Source organism: Drosophila willistoni, chromosome 3R (genome assembly GCF_018902025.1).
Source record: "Drosophila willistoni isolate 14030-0811.24 chromosome 3R, UCI_dwil_1.1, whole genome shotgun sequence".
NCBI lineage: Eukaryota > Metazoa > Arthropoda > Insecta > Diptera > Drosophilidae > Drosophila > Drosophila willistoni.
In genome coordinates, this window is record NC_061086.1 from 24,074,581 (window position 1) to 24,090,247 (window position 15,667).

Below are 15,667 nucleotides of genomic sequence, written 5' to 3' on the forward strand. Positions count from 1 at the left end.
ACAAAGAGAACATTGTCATAGTGAATTTTCCAGACAGCCCACTGCGAGAGATTTCCAGTCGAACGGAAAGAACAGGAGGAGACGCGGAGCACGAAAGCGTACGCCAACGCCATGTAAGGATGTGCAATTTTCAATTTTCAGAGGACCTTCGCATAGACAAGACGAAAATCGCTTCGATTTCTTATAGAAGAAACACTTTGGAAATACTGTAAAATTTTGTTAACAATTATTAGTGATAATTTGTAAAGGCCGTTTAAACTCAAGTGCTATAAATTTTGCGCGTTTAAGTTATAAATCGATGACAATAAAAAAAATTGTGTAAAAGAAAGGAAAAGAAAAGCGAAACAAATCTCAGAATCATTACACAATTTATACAATTTGTTTTTTATTGATTTTTCCTAGTGCACAATTATTTATTGTTTTCCCCCTTACAGCGTGACAAATTAAACAAATTAAAGAAAAATAATTTTATATAACACAACGGCCTTCCAAAAAAAGAAAAAGTGAAAAAAAAAATTGAAAAACGTATTATACAAATACTGAAAGTTTAAGAAACCCTTCTCAGGCAAGAAAGAGACAAAAGCCAGAGAGGCAACTGGAACTGAACTGGAACTAAAACTAAACCAAAAACCCTTCGAGCTTCAGAAATCCAAATGTTTTCGGGACTAACAAATCAATTCACCTCATTGGTGGGTGCTGTCAAGGGTGGAGCAGGCGACGAGGATGTACCAGCTCCAACTGGAGATGCTGCCACATCTGCTGCCCCTTCTACATCAGCCGAGACTGCACCAGCGGCAATAGAACAGGACTCATCTGCAGTTGCAGCTGGTGCTGAAGGTCTAGAGGGCGAAGAAGCTGGCAAGAGGTAAGTTCAATTTAAAGTGCAAAAAAAAAAGTGGAATTTTGCAAAAATACTAGATTTATAAAGAGAGACTTGTTTTCAAATAAGTTGAATATTTTTTTGATCTCTAGTTTGTAAAAAAGCCTTTTGGAATCCATTTTGAAATGTCATCTAAATAAATTTGTTACCCTTTTGACGTTTTTTCGATCGCCCATAGCGTGACGATTTGTCCTTGTTCCGTCACTGTTTAAGCTTATTTCTTTGAGATCCTTCGCCTTCTCTGGCCATTTCTCATTGCATTTCACACGCGCTCTCGTGACTAAACATAATTGCTGTGAAATTGCAGGCGAACAGAAATGCCAAATGTTGAAGTGTGTCAAGTCACCGATCTTTTAGCATTAACAAACCATAAATAAATTTGATGATGACAAGGTCATAATTTTATCTAAAATCACAGTATCTGATTGTAATTATAATGATTTCTATTTGTGTTTTAGAACCTTGAAGTAAAAATTGATGTACAAAAAACTAAAAGACAACTTTAACAATTGGCCTCTTAATGCCTCAACTTGTTGCCATTAGACAAGTATAGACAATTGCCACCGTGACATTTTCCTTTCCTTAATTTCCATGTATTAATATTTAACTGTGTGTGCCCGTGCCCTTCGTTTTCTCCTTTCACACTGTTTCCGGCGTTAAGGGGGTATTTTTACATCCTGGCTACTTTGCACTTTTGCTTTCTCATCTAAACTTTTTCCTGATCAATTACCATTAATTGTAATTGACAAGTTTTGGACGCAAACTGGAACGTTGTCTCTAAACTAATAAACCAACTATTTTGCACGTGGCTAATGCATAACCACAAAGTGTTGAGTCATGGCACAAAACGAATGCTCCTCTCCTGCCGTACATCCTCAGTTTTTGCATACTTTGCTTTTTGCTAAAACCAACTTTTTGAACAGCTTTTTTTCATTCTTGTCACCCAATGTCACGGGGAGCGACAGAGAGAGTGATAGAGAGAGAGAGAGAAAGCGAAAGAGGCCGAGTCGGAGTGCTCTTGGGTGGTTTCTTTCCAGTTTCCAATTGACTTTTGCCCATGGATCGATATGGCAGAGAGAGAGAATATGTGAGAAAGAAGGAGAGCAGACGAAAACATTTGCTCTCTTTACACATGTGATGTGCACTATGTATATATAGCTAAAAAAGGACCTTTTTTTTCCTTTTACTCTTGTTGTGATTTTACATTAAACCAACTTGGCAAATCACAAGCTGTGATAAATACGAGTAAAAGGCAACGTTTAAGTGTCCCATAACTTTTTTTATTCAATTATTATATTGAATTTTGCGTTGCCATGGCTAAAATGAAGCTCAATACGGTGATTGACAATGTCAACTAGAAAATTATCAAAAGCATATGGTAGTTGGGATAATCCTATAAGCGGGCTTTCCAGTTATATCTGCTAATTAAACTTCAATCCTTTTTATTTTAAAGAACATTTACATTTACTTAATCTCTCTAAAACTGCATATTAAATATTTTATTTCACATTTCTAGTCTATATAAATGTCTAAAAGACAGATGTTAAAGATTTTTTGCAATTAAGAGAAAAAAGAAAACTCAACTCTCTCCTAATAATTTTTCATTTTTGCAATCGAGTTTCGTTTTACATCTCATTTACAGTTTTCCTAACCTGCTTTTGCAACGTCATGGCCAATATTGTTGTTAGTACTTTCAAGGACATCTACACTATTTGCAGTATTTTCTCACTCTCTCTCTGTCTCTCTCTCTCTCTCTCTGCCATACTTTCACTTTTCAACCATTTTCTCTCCCTCTCTGTCTCTCTACCTCACTATTTGACTTTCCATGTCACGCACATAGCTTTGCGTATGCCTAAATGATGCACAAAAAAAAGAATGAGAAAGAAAGGGAAATGGAAAATGCGGCGTAAAGATGTTTCTTTTTCACTTGTAAATTGCTTGGCAAATAAGGTGGACAAACGAGTTTGTATTTTTAATGCCACTTGACACAATTGCAATTTCTTTGAGAACATAAAGTCGGAAAAATCAAATAAAAGTAAAAACTTGTATAAAACAGATGCAGAATTTTCCTTAGATGCATTTTAAATATTCTTTTGCAGTCGCCAATATTATTAAGTGTCGCAAAAAGGCTTTAAAGGTAAAAATGTCGTGTTCTTTTGGCTGTAGCTTTGACAGCTTTTGGTCTAGAATAACAAAGGATACGTTGGTATTCTTTCTATCCAAACCAAAATTATGAAAATTGAAGGCACGCCTAATTATTTAAATGAATAAAAAAAGCAAATTGAACAATTTGGGAAACTATGTCACACTGTGTAGTTAGTTGAAGTTCAATTCTAAACTCAGTCGTTAAAATTGGTGCCAATTATTTTCGCTCTTACTTTCTTTCGTTGCGTACAAAAAGAGACACAATAAAAGTTACAGATTTGGGACACGATTGAATTAGGGCCAATAACCTTGGAATTGTTATGAGTCAACTTGTAGGATCCCACTTGACTGAATCCTACATGTTTTTGTGTATAGGAATTCAAATCGCATCCGAAAAACTGCCACTAAACTTTTTTTGGTCAATATAATTTCTATAAATTCATAATCAAATTTACATATTAGAACAAGAAAAAGGCAAACGTGGATGATAAAAAATAAAAGAAGTCATTATATTGATATAAAAAAAAGAAGTAAATTTTCCCCACACGAATCTCGCTTTGTAATCCATCTTCAATTCAATTTACAACATCAGTTTGCTTTGGCTAAGGACCAAAGGACTGGACTGACATGCATACATATGTATGTACATATATATGTATGTGTAAACTTGTGTTTCTGCCAATAATTGAAACTGAAAGCAGCAGTAGCTCATGCTCGTCCTTTTGCTCGGTAATGACAGTTGGCCTGTTGTGCAGTTGCCTTTTAATTGAGAAATGTAATATGCCAAGTCATATACGTTTGAGTATAGACAAGGGAACACAGCAACAAAGGAACACATTGTTGCATATTGTATGCACACCAATCAAGATTATATATCCGACTGCAAAAGTTTGATGAACGTATTAGACGGCACAAGTCCTTGACATCCTTGGTCCTTGGTTATTGGTTTATTATGTTTAATAATGCCCACTATAAAGCTAATAAAAGGAGTGATTGATTTTATTCTTTTTTGTAAATATGTTGACTATTTAAAATACCTAAAGTGGAAAAGCTGTTTAGTTATAGATATAACTCTAAACTCAAGAATTTATAGAGTTTGGTAAGCCAAAGTAAAATAAATAAATGAATGAATTATTTTTGATTTTAGTCCATGAAAAATATAACCAAACACGAATTGTTTTTCTTTTAAAATTTTGTTTTGTAGGTAACTATAATTGTAACAGAAAAAAAGGAAATTTGGTTTTTTGTCGACAATAGTTGCCTTTTTTTTTAAATATTTTGTATTATTTTATTATTTTTATTATGCTCGTACTTTTTTTATTGTATATTTTATTATTTGTTTTTATGTCGACAATAGTTGTCCTTTTTTTAAATATTTTTTATTATTTAATTATTTTTTTATTATGCTCGTACTTTTAATTATTGTTTTTATTTAATTTTTTCTTTTTTTTTGGGCTTAGAATTCCAAAATCATCATCTCTGGTAGATTCATTTGTCAGTGAAGCCAAGTAAGTTTTTATTTTGAATTTGTTTTTATTTTTAACATTTATGTACGTTTATGTTTATGTATGGGCCTTTAAAATCGTTCACTGCTGCTTTTGCTCCATCTGTTATGTATTTCAGATTAATTTAAATTGAGAGTTAATATCAGTTTATGTAAATAAAAATAATTATCGACAGGAAAAAACAAAAAACGAATTTAACATTTGTAGAATAATAAGGTTTAGTATGCAATTAATTGCTTTTTCTTATGCTTAAGAAAAAAACACAATCTTAACTCCTGATCGACGTTGGCGCTAAAAACACAAATTTTTGATTAATTATTGCTGTATCATGCGAGTCCATCATACTTACAATATAATATTGCAGTGGAGCACGGCACAGGGGACATACCTTCAAGAAAATTAAATTTTTTGTTAGATTTCTAAGATGTTTACTACTTTCCCATACTAAATATATATACATACTCTGGCTGGACACACATTGTAGACCTCCTTGATGCACTGCTTACAGAACGAATGTCGACAAGCAGTGCTCACTTTATGCCGCTGGAGAGACAGGCATACGGCGCAAAATTCACGATTTTCATTCATTTTCCAAATATGAGAACAAAACAAAATTCAATTTTTCTCCTCTTTCTACTGACACGACCTGATTTGTATGGAGAGAAGGTGAAAAGCCACCTATGTATATACCAATTGAAATGATTTTGTTATAAAAATCTCCTTTGTTTTTGCTATTCTTTTCCCACAGTGGTTGGTTGGGCAGTGCCAAGGGCTGGCTAGGAAATGCCTCGATTCCTTCAATGCCAGCAATGCCGGCCATGCCATCAATGCCCTCAATGCCAGCAATGCCATCCATTCCATCAATACCTGGTCTGCGCAAAACTGGAGCTGGAGCTGAGGGTGCCGTTGAGGGAGCCGAGGGAACCGGTGAAAGTTTAGCCGCCGGAGGCGGAGCTGTGAGTGGTGGCGACGAAGACGACAAATCGAGGTATATTAGGTATGGGTGCCAGCTTAAGAATGACGGAATTTTTTATACTAAAAATTATCGAAGTTATAGCTGATCATTATGATTGAGTGCGCGTTTGGTATTTATGTTTAATTTTTCTTTCAATTTTTGTTTGTCTAAACTTTCAAGAAAAAAAAGGCTCAGCAGGCCTTGTTTACTTTTTAAAACAAAGTTGTCATTTTGACTGACTTGTTTTTCAAGTTTACAAGTTTTTTATTTACCAGGATTGTTGATGTTATTGTCAAACATAAAAACATTACCAAAAATTTACTTAATGACTATGATTAAAATAACCAATTTAATCCGATTAATTGGTATATTGATAACTATCAGCAATCCATTAAGCACAAATAATACTTTTGTAACGTTAGTTCAACTTTCTTCACACAATATTAATATAAAGTTGTTTACCTATATTAATCACACACACATTTTTCCTATCTATACTAATTTTTGCTCTCTTCTAATTCAAAAAACAATTAACTATTATTATTATTGTTAACACAGAATTAATTAATTTGATTTAATTGATACAAAACTCTTATTTCGTTACATTTAATTACTAATACCTAATACTACTGAATCCTTTTTTTGTATTTTCTGTTGTACAAGCTCTATGAACGCTTTTGTATGTTTCAATTGAAATGAAATCATGCTTCCAAGAATTGGCATAGCAAATCTAACACAAAATTTTATCCCTTTGCCGAAAGTTAAAAAAAAATATAAAGTTGGCAAAAAAGATTGGAGACATGAATTATACAGGACGACATTTTTGAGGTCAGGAAAAAGTGTTTCAAGTTCAATAGGTCTTTTATAATATAATATAATAATATATAATAATAATTACAGCCCTGTACTTAATTTTTGTCCATCAGGTCAGAATTTCAGGAAAAAAAAAGCGTTGGAACTATTCAAAATTAACTCATTTGCAATATTTTTATAGTTTAATATAAACAAATTATTATACAGAAAAGATTATTATTTTAACCTATTAATAGGTATGATTTAAAAGAAATTAACAAAATATCAAAGAAACACAACTGCATAATATCTAACGCTTTGGATGTGGTTCTAAAATAGGTAAAATTGAACATGAAAGTATCCTATAGGGATTAGAAGGGTTTGCTGCTTTTTAATTTTAAAGAGTTATTGGAATTATACATAAGATTGTATCTAACAATTCGTTAGTTAGTAATCTTTCTAAACAAGAGCTCCTCTTATTCTTAAACAGAATGATCTAAAATCTGTTAAAAATGTAGAAAAACACTTTTTAACTTTCTCTAGTATACTTTTGGGTGTCTATTTTCCAATCCCAGATCCCCTGATTTCACAAAATGTGAATGTACCTGATTTAGTTAAGAACATTTAGAGAACCAAAAATCATGTCGGCCTATGTTATTTGTTGTTTAATTCTGATTTTATGCTATTTTAAATTAGCAATTTGAATGTGTTTATTAATAGCTTTAATTTATCATTCTACTGAAGCTATAAAATCATTTAGTGGTGTTAAACAAAGTCAAGTCTAAGGACCCGAAAATTCAAACAAAATTCAGAAACAGAATTCAAAATTGAATCAAAATTGGAGTGGGGGCCTAAATTGAAAAGTTATGTGTACAGTTTGTTATTATTATTATTAAAGTATAGGATATAGTTGTAAACTATCAACTTAACTATATTTTAAAAGCACTGGCAACTAAGGCCTTCGGCTTAGACGAAAATTACATCCATACACTAGCCTGGGATTCGAACCCGGATCCTCGTACAGTTTGTAATTAGTTTTGTCAATTTTTTAAACATTTTGAGTGTAAATTTACATAAACTTGTAAAAAAAACGGCAACAGATATTATGTCATCTCAATAGAAATACTTAATTAAAACAATAAAAATTAACACATTTTTACTATTCATTGCCTAAAATCAGAGTTTAAAATTTTTGAAAAATCATGTCTCCACTTTTTTTGGTCGGAAAGTTGCTTTCCATCCTAAGCTGTGACTTGAAATATACAAACATATATATATATATTAAATTATAGTCAGTTGCAACTCAAAGGAGTTTTAAAGCTAATCACTTACCATTTTTTGTCTGCTGTCCGTGTTAACTTTGGTAACTATTTAACTATACAGTGTACTAACTGGTACAATATTTATAGAACTCATAAGATTTAACTCAAAAAATTATGTACATAAGGTAAGTTTTTGTAAAGGGACACAATTTTGAATAAAAATTAAACAAAAATTAATAAAAGTAGCAACCATTTCAACCGCATATCATAAACAAATCATTTGCTATAACACATTTCTACATTGTTTTGATTTTGAATTTATATCATTTTCATTTCGATTATGTTTACTGTATTCAATTTGATTGTTCGTAACGCGTAATTAAAATCATTGACTGACCCCTAGTATCAGAGATTCCATCATTATTGGGCGGCCCATCACAAACCAATGACAAAAAAATTAGTCAAGCGAAGGATTAAAGTTAACTGGAAGAAAAGTCAACTGACTTATTCAGTAGCTACAAAACAAAACCTTTTAATTAAGGTTTCTATTCTAATTGTTGGTAGTTGTTTATTTTTTTATTTCGCATTGTTGTATAGCTTTTTTTTGGTTTTTGTTTTTTAATTTTCCTATATATGGTTTATTCTTTTATCTGTGTGTGTGTGTAGCAGCCGTTTTGGATTTGGTCAACTGGCCAATCACTTTCTCTGCCCCCTTTGTTCCCCTTTGTCTTTATCTTTCCTTTTCCAAAGATGTGTCTTATTCCTAATGTGAAAAAAATGACAATGTAGCCTTACAGCATGAGCCCTGTCTTAATCTGCCATAGAGTCCTGGCCGTAACATTTTCCTTCTCTTTTACATTTTATCGTGCTGAATTTTCTATGATTTCTTTTACACGTACAAATTTGGTATTTGTCAATCATTTCACACATATACATTAAAACTTACATATATATATCAACAAATGCAGTTTATACAATAATAGCATTTAAAAAACACACAAAATTATGTTGTAAAAATTTATGAAACCCTTGCAAAATATTTATTTTTTATTACTCCAATCCCTCGAGTAGTAAACTGATCTTTAAATTAATGAAATTTCTGTAATTTTTTCATGGAATGTATATATAAAACTTTTTGAAAACCTAAGATGTTGTCTTAAATTATGTAAATATTATTTTTTTTAGTAGCATGAATTGAAATATATATCATTTTTAAGATCGTGAATCTAGTATTGATTTTTGTATGTAACATTTAAATTAGCATGGCGATATTTGCATGATTAAAAACGAACTCAAATTCTTTTGTCTTGAAACTTAAAGTCTTACATTACATTTTTCTTTCTCTCTCTCTCTTTCTCTCTGCTTTCCTTTTACATGTTTTTTCATTTTTGGTTGCTAAATGTCCTTATTACAGTGCTACAGAGGGCGCTGATTCGCATCCAGCATCGGGCGGCGGTACACCCACCGGCGAAGAGGGTCAAATTGGACACGGTAAGGACGATGAAATTAAAAGTATGTTTCTCTGTTCAAATCAGTAAAATCAAAGGAAAAAGTTTTTCAAATTGTACAATACAGAAAAGAGTTGAAAATCCACTAACCAAAACCAAAAAGTTATCGTAAATCGTATTCGCACGAAAATATATACCTACATATATATTTGTGAAAGATCGTAGAATTGTCTTTGTCCTATTTATTTTATATATAAGAAACATTAAATAGATTAGACTGAGTGACAAAATTACCAAAATTCCTTAGACTTAACACTAAAAAAACTGCAAAGAAGCAATTTTAATACAATTTTTCTTAGTTAGTTCTTTTCTTAACCAAAAAAAGCAATAGAACCATAGAAGCAATTTTGATACAGTTTTACTAAAAATTCCTTAAAAAATGAACCATGTAAATCCCCAAAAATTCTTTAAAAATTCTTATAACATATAACTTTTTTCACAAACCTGCACTAACAGTTCTACTATTTAAATAGAGCTGAGTTTAAGTCCAACTGCAATTGTTAATCTACAAAATTTATAATAAATATTAATTGGAATCTCCACAGTTACCACAAAAGTAACACAACAGGCCAAGCATTTTGGTTCGTTCTTGTCATCGGCTATAAGCAAAGCTGGCAGTAAAATCAAGGAAACAGTTAAGGACAATGTGAGTAAAGAATAAAGACTAAAAATTTTAAAATATTTTTAACCACGTTTTCTTTTCCGACTCTTGAAGACCATACTGGATTCGTTCAATAAAGAGCAAGAAGCATTTATTAAGGGACAAGGTGGTGCTGGCAATGGTGCAGCCCCATGGATAGGTCATGCCAATGAATCCAAAATTAAGGAAGAAATTTTGGGCCTATCGCAAGATCGCCGTAATTTTGTTCGTGCACCGCCAGCTGGCGTGGACTTTGAGTTTAGTTATGATTCTGCTTACCCAACAGCCATAGCTATTATGGCCGAGGACAAGGCGCTAGAAACAATGCGTTTCGAATTGGTGCCCAAAATGTGAGTACATCAAAAGAAAACAATGCGAATAGTTTTAACAATAAATATTTTTCTAGTATTACTGAGGAGAACTTTTGGCGAAACTATTTCTATCGCGTCTCACTGATCATTCAGGCTGCCGAATTGGGCACTCTAGGAGCCGATGGAGTAGGTCAGGCCTCTAGTGGTGAAGATGGTAAGTCTTATGTGACTAGCAGTGGCTGATCCGTCCGAATGAAGTCCACACATTTTCTCTTTAAATTCGGTGTCCGCGTTTATCGAAACAAAACAAACAATCTCGTCCACATGAAACTCACACTCGTCAAACGCGCGTTCTTTCTCTCTCGGCTTCAACTTATCGCTATCTTGCTATCACCTACCTATATCTGTCTATTTCTATCTTTATGTCAAGTTTCAGTTGTCATTTCTAATTTTTGAAACACACGCGCCAGTTTTCATTATTTAGTTGGCTCCTTTTTTCCTTTTCTCTGTCTTTTTTTGTTTTCTTCTTGTGTCTCGCTGTATTTACTACACTGCCAAAAAGTTTGCTCAACTCAACTTTTTTTTAATCATGTTTTTCGAACTCAAATTTAACCTAAAAATATGTCACAAAGGTGGTGAGGGGGAAGGAGGGGTTAAATTTCCCGAAAATTGGCATCACGTGATGGAAGGCCCCTTATGACCGTTTTTTTTATTTATTGCCTATTTAATTATTTTAATTTCATTTAATTCTATTTATTTTTTTTTTAATTTCATATTTTTATTTCTTTTCAAAAATGGTTACAAAAATTTAATTAAAACTAAAAAATACTCAACTACAAAAACTCAGAAACAAAAAAACAAAATTCCGACAATAGTCCAGATATGAATAAAAAATCGGCGGTTATATCTCCTGTTGATGATGTCAAGCCGTCAAAGTCGGATATAACAACGGCAGAAACCGCTGCAAATGACGGTACTTTTGGCGATCAGGCCAAAACAGAAATTATATCAAAAGATCTCAGTGGAAAAATCTCAGAGTCTGAATTTGTTTCGGATGAGTTTCAGTCCACCAATGAAACCGATTTGGCTGAAATTAAAGATGGCATGCGTAAACTGGGCATAGACAGCATGACTCAGCCTCAAATTGTCCCTAAATCCAATGATGGTAAGATAATTTTCAACCTTTTTTATTATTTTCTAAATTTCTGAAAATTAATTTTAAATTTGATTTCTATTATTTATTATTTTAGTTATTATAATACAATAAAATTACTAATGCCCTTAAATCACATTAAGAATATTAACTTCAAAGGACTTTTCGCCTTTTTCTTGATCAAGTTTCTATCAGACCTTATATAGAGGTATTCGTATTCAAATAATATATGAAATTAGTTGAAAAACTCCAAACGCGAAGAAAATTTGCTAGGGCACATAACACAATTAATAAATCAGTAAAGAAAAACTTACTTACGATCAAAAACACAATTATATTTGAGATTTTTATTTGTGATTTTTGGGTTAAAGTCCAGTTTTTCGATTTTCTACAAACATTTCCATGCATTTTCGATATGAACTCATAGAAGAATAACATTTTGGGACTAAATCATTTCAATAATAATACATTGTATAGCTTCATACACATCTGTATACATTTTCTCCTTCATATCCCGAATTTCCATAATGCTTTTTTGTTGCGGTGCATTTATATTAAACAGAAACGAAAATAGACTAGATTTAGACCCGATATCTACCTGAAGCAGAATCAAAAACCACTTTCTACAATATCAAATATATGCACTCTCAATCAGCACAATTAACAATTAACAATTGCTCATCGGCATGTGTCTTTTGCCTATAAATTAGCCACAAAAACCAATTTGCTACCAGTTTTTGGGTCATTCGGGTGTTCTTTTATTTTCGATAACAAGAAATATTAAGAGAAAATTAACAAAAAAAAAAAATGTCTGTACAAATTCAAACAAACAATTCTCTTTTTCTCCTCTGCTCTCTGTTTCTTTCTTTTCTTTCTTTTTTGTGTAAATTATATTACTTTATTATACTTATCATCAAATTAATATATATATGTACCTACAGCTCTGGCATTTAATTATTAAAGAATAAATAATATTTAATACCAATAATAATGATTGATGAATCAAAACCCAATAAACGATTACAAAAAACCGAAAGGTAACTAATGTGACACAGAAATAACAACAAAAGTATTATTGCAAAGAAAATTACACTCTAGGATGAAGCTGAACTCTCTAACTAGTCTAATGTTTCGTAGCCCTATTAACATAAAAATAAACAAGTAAACCAAGCAAACAAACAAACAAAAATTAATCAATTAAAAAATTTCAATTAAAACATTGTTATCCTACTACAAATTCTCGAAAAAAAAAGTTGAGTATAACCAAATAATAAATCAATCTCCAAGAAAACGTTTTTCTTTACTAATTACTTACATATATATACCTATATATATACTTTTATATTGATATTTCCCTCTATTTTCGATTTTTTGAATACTTCTTCAATACTAATTAGATTAATCTTTTTTTTTTTAAATAATTCGTCAATTAATCATTTATTTTTTGAACTTAGTTTGGTTTCCCAAAAACAAAACATTTCCCTCCTCTGAAAACTGAACACGCAAAATTCGATTTGATCGCGAACCAACACACTATATAAATCTTATCTTATATTCCCAATCTTACACGTTAATCAAATAATAGAGTCCAACGGTCACCTGAAATATTTGTTGTTAACAAAAAAAAAAATCATTTCTGTTTTTTCATGTATTTGTATTTCTTTTTTTGGTTTTTTTCAAATCATCTTGCAGAAGATTGAATGGATTAAAAATGCTAAACAAAGTCTAAATTCAAAATGCAACAACCAAAAACAAACCAAAATAAAACCAACTAACATCCCACAAGAAGAAGAAAACAACAAAAAAACAAAATGCATATATATATATATAGATTTATATATATATAGTATATAAAAAAACAAAACAAACTTATATATATGACAACAAAGTATTCACGCATTATTTAAACATAAAACCGATGACAAAAAGAAAAAAAAGAACAAAAACCCCTCTAAAATGTTACAAAAAAAAAACAAAAAACTGAAACAAAATTTTGTGTGGTAAGTTAGAAATTGTTGGTTAAACAAAAAAAAATATTAAAAATATGTAAAATTTTTGTTATAAACATCTTGCAAAATTTTCAGTTTAAGTTTCGTTTTTGATTTTCAATTGCATTTAAATATTGATCTATTAATTAGATGCAAAAAAAATAACAATGTTTTCAATCATTTCCCAATCGATGTTGTTTGTTGCTGTTGTCTCGATTCTCACTGCCTTTCTCTGTCTCAATTCCTCTTTCAATTTATTATATTTATGTTGTCTGTGCATTTCAATGCCAAAAAATATTTTGAAAATAGTTGTCAATAATCTACGAAAAAACTGTCTGTTTGAGCCTTGAATATTAAAATTTAAGCCGGGATGCGGAAAAAACAGCTTTAGATTTAGGCAAAAACTTTCAAAATCTTTAGTTAAAATTATCTAATAATCGCAATAAGTATCCTTAATCAGGCTTTTTTGAAAAAAATGTACCAACTCATCACACAAAATCAAAATATTGAAACAAAAAAACCCACCTCGGTAGCATTACCATTTTCGTAGTCCTAGAATAGGAAACTCTTGTTGATCCTTGATCCTAGTTGTAATCGTCTCACGTCTTCCTTTTGGCTCTTTGATCCTGACCCTGACATCTTATTTAGTTTTAGAATAATTATTTAATAAACAATATTCTGTATTACGCTAGCTTTTTTATATTTGACTTGCTTTCTTTTTCATTATGGTATAATTAGAATTGTTGCTCGCATTTTTGTTATTTAGAAAAATGCTGTAAATACACGTGATTATTTATTTATACTTTTTATATATACATATTTAGGAATAAATATAGGAATATATTTTAAAACTATTGGTTGTGGACTGCAAGCAAGTCTATTTACATTTTGGTGATTGAGGTTTTCGAATTCATTGAATTGACATTAAAAAATTGTTCCAACTTCTTGTAGACGATTACTTCACAGTTGCTGTGCGCATACCCAAACGTATTACAGTGTGTGAAACTCTGTGTCTTGGTTATACGCCAAAAGATTAGGCAAAGTAAAAGGTAAAATTGAGTCCTATAGACTTGCTTGGCGAAGGTCACTAAAATCACATAATTACTATATACATATAAACAGCAGATTTAATTCATAGTTATAATTGCTTGCTATGTGACACTTTCGATACTAATAAATACAATTAACAATATATATATGTATGGCTCCAACTATATAACTATATACACATAAAATATAAAGAAATATATATATCAAATATATCAAATTTAAATACATGTAAGCCACGCACTTACTAATTTCTTTTAAAATTATAAAACAAATTATCTACAGAAGAACAATGGGAAAAGGATTTGGAAGCTGAACTCAAAGACTATGAAGTGGTCGACGAAGGAGGAACTGACGGAACTGGCCGAAGAAAACGAGATGGTAAAGATGATGCAGATGTTGATGAGGATGATGAACCGACAATATCAAATTTGCGCACACGTTCGACTAACAACGATTGGGAGGAATATGCCGATTTAATTGAGGATACCGATGATTTAAAGTAATTAAGAGCTTATATCGTAGTTTCTTCTAAGTTGGCCTCTAAGTTTTTATAACAATCTATACTTTATTCTTTTCTTTTCCATTCCTTTCTCTTATCTATCTATGTTTACCAACCCCTCAAATTTACTTTCACAATGTAACAATATTTGTTTGTAACAACAACAAAAACTAAAACCTTCAACATTAAAAGAACTTTGAAATGCCTAAAGCGCACCATGTTGGGCTATCCATGAGAAAAATCGGCATATTTAAAAAAAAAATGTGTTGAAGGGCGTTATATTTAGTTACCTTAAAACATGATATAAGACACTAAAAAAAAATCCTTAAATGTATTTTATACCGTAATCGATCGGAGAAATCTGAGGAATATCGTTAACCTTGTCCTTTTCTAGTTTGTTATTGTGGGTAGTCGGGATTACTCGCCAATTGTTCAGCACACGAAATTTATATACAATATATATATACTTGGCAGTCAGTGAAGTCTACAAAAAACAAAGAAAAGCGTATTAAGAATAACATGACATAGCTTGAAAGGGATACATTTTGTTATTTATATATATATATATATACATATAAATTAATGCATTTGAATTTAATGTGTAAAAACTATTATAACGATTTAGACACACAATTATATATATATATATATATACAAATATATATATATACATATATAACATTGTGCATAAAAATAAATCTTAAAAAACAAAGTAAATAAAAGTTAATCATTTTGATTTATAAACAACAAAAATTTAACAGAATATCTCTGTTAATGGTTAAAGAAAACTAGGAAACTAGGAAATAACAAGTATTATTTGCCCAATTCTTTAAATTAGTGCTTAAATTAAATACAAATTTATGTTTATCCAACAACAGTCTAAATTTCTCCTCGATTGCAACTTCCTTAAGAAAAATGCCAAAAAATGAAAAACTAGGACACAATAATATTGGTTAAAAATGCAATTAAATAAATAAAA

General features: G+C 31.0%; 2 protein-coding genes across 14 annotated transcripts; one reads left to right on the forward strand and one right to left on the reverse strand.

Annotated features, from left to right (window-relative positions):
- Positions 1-480: 480 nt before the first annotated feature.
- On the forward strand, positions 481-15,327 carry LOC6647191 (synapse-associated protein of 47 kDa). Of its 13 annotated transcripts, none has more exons than XM_047013619.1 (10): positions 481-865; positions 4,486-4,533; positions 5,279-5,527; positions 8,954-9,051; positions 9,593-9,693; positions 9,763-10,037; positions 10,094-10,212; positions 10,846-11,163; positions 14,472-14,688; positions 14,881-15,327. In XM_047013619.1, the coding sequence occupies exons 1-10, from the start codon at positions 654-656 to the stop codon at positions 14,921-14,923; spliced, it is 1,680 nt and encodes a 559-aa protein (XP_046869575.1). In that variant the 5' UTR covers positions 481-653; the 3' UTR covers positions 14,924-15,327. The 13 variants fall into 13 exon arrangements, with proteins under 13 accessions (XP_046869575.1, XP_046869576.1, XP_023034163.1 ...); XM_047013620.1 differs by having other exon boundaries at positions 5,279-5,518; XM_023178395.2 differs by having other exon boundaries at positions 8,954-9,030; positions 14,881-15,326.
- LOC111519161 (E3 ubiquitin ligase TRIM40) lies at positions 4,724-5,230 on the reverse strand. The gene is made up of 3 exons (XM_023178407.2): positions 4,993-5,230; positions 4,880-4,918; positions 4,724-4,821 (listed from the first exon to the last, which is right to left on the reverse strand). The coding sequence occupies exons 1-3, from the start codon at positions 5,116-5,118 to the stop codon at positions 4,780-4,782; spliced, it is 207 nt and encodes a 68-aa protein (XP_023034175.1). The 5' UTR covers positions 5,119-5,230; the 3' UTR covers positions 4,724-4,779.
- Positions 15,328-15,667: the final 340 nt, after the last annotated feature.

What these genes read in the sequence shown, in the direction of transcription:
- LOC6647191 (XM_047013619.1), top strand. Translation starts at nt 654, where the DNA reads ATGTTTTCGGGACTAACAAATCAATTCACCTCATTGGTGGGTGCTGTC. An exon ending in TGTCCCTAAATCCAATGATG is followed by an intron (nt 11,164 to 14,471) that starts GTAAGATAATTT and finishes AATTATCTACAG; the next exon opens with AAGAACAATGGGAAAAGGAT. An exon ending in GAGGATACCGATGATTTAAA is followed by an intron (nt 14,689 to 14,880) that starts GTAATTAAGAGC and finishes CAACATTAAAAG; the next exon opens with AACTTTGAAATGCCTAAAGC.
- LOC111519161 (XM_023178407.2), bottom strand. Translation starts at nt 5,118, where the DNA reads ATGAATGAAAATCGTGAATTTTGCGCCGTATGCCTGTCTCTCCAGCGG. An exon ending in ACAATGTGTGTCCAGCCAGA is followed by an intron (nt 4,919 to 4,992) that starts GTATGTATATAT and finishes ATTTTCTTGAAG; the next exon opens with GTATGTCCCCTGTGCCGTGC. An exon ending in CTCCACTGCAATATTATATT is followed by an intron (nt 4,822 to 4,879) that starts GTAAGTATGATG and finishes TTGTGTTTTTAG; the next exon opens with CGCCAACGTCGATCAGGAGT.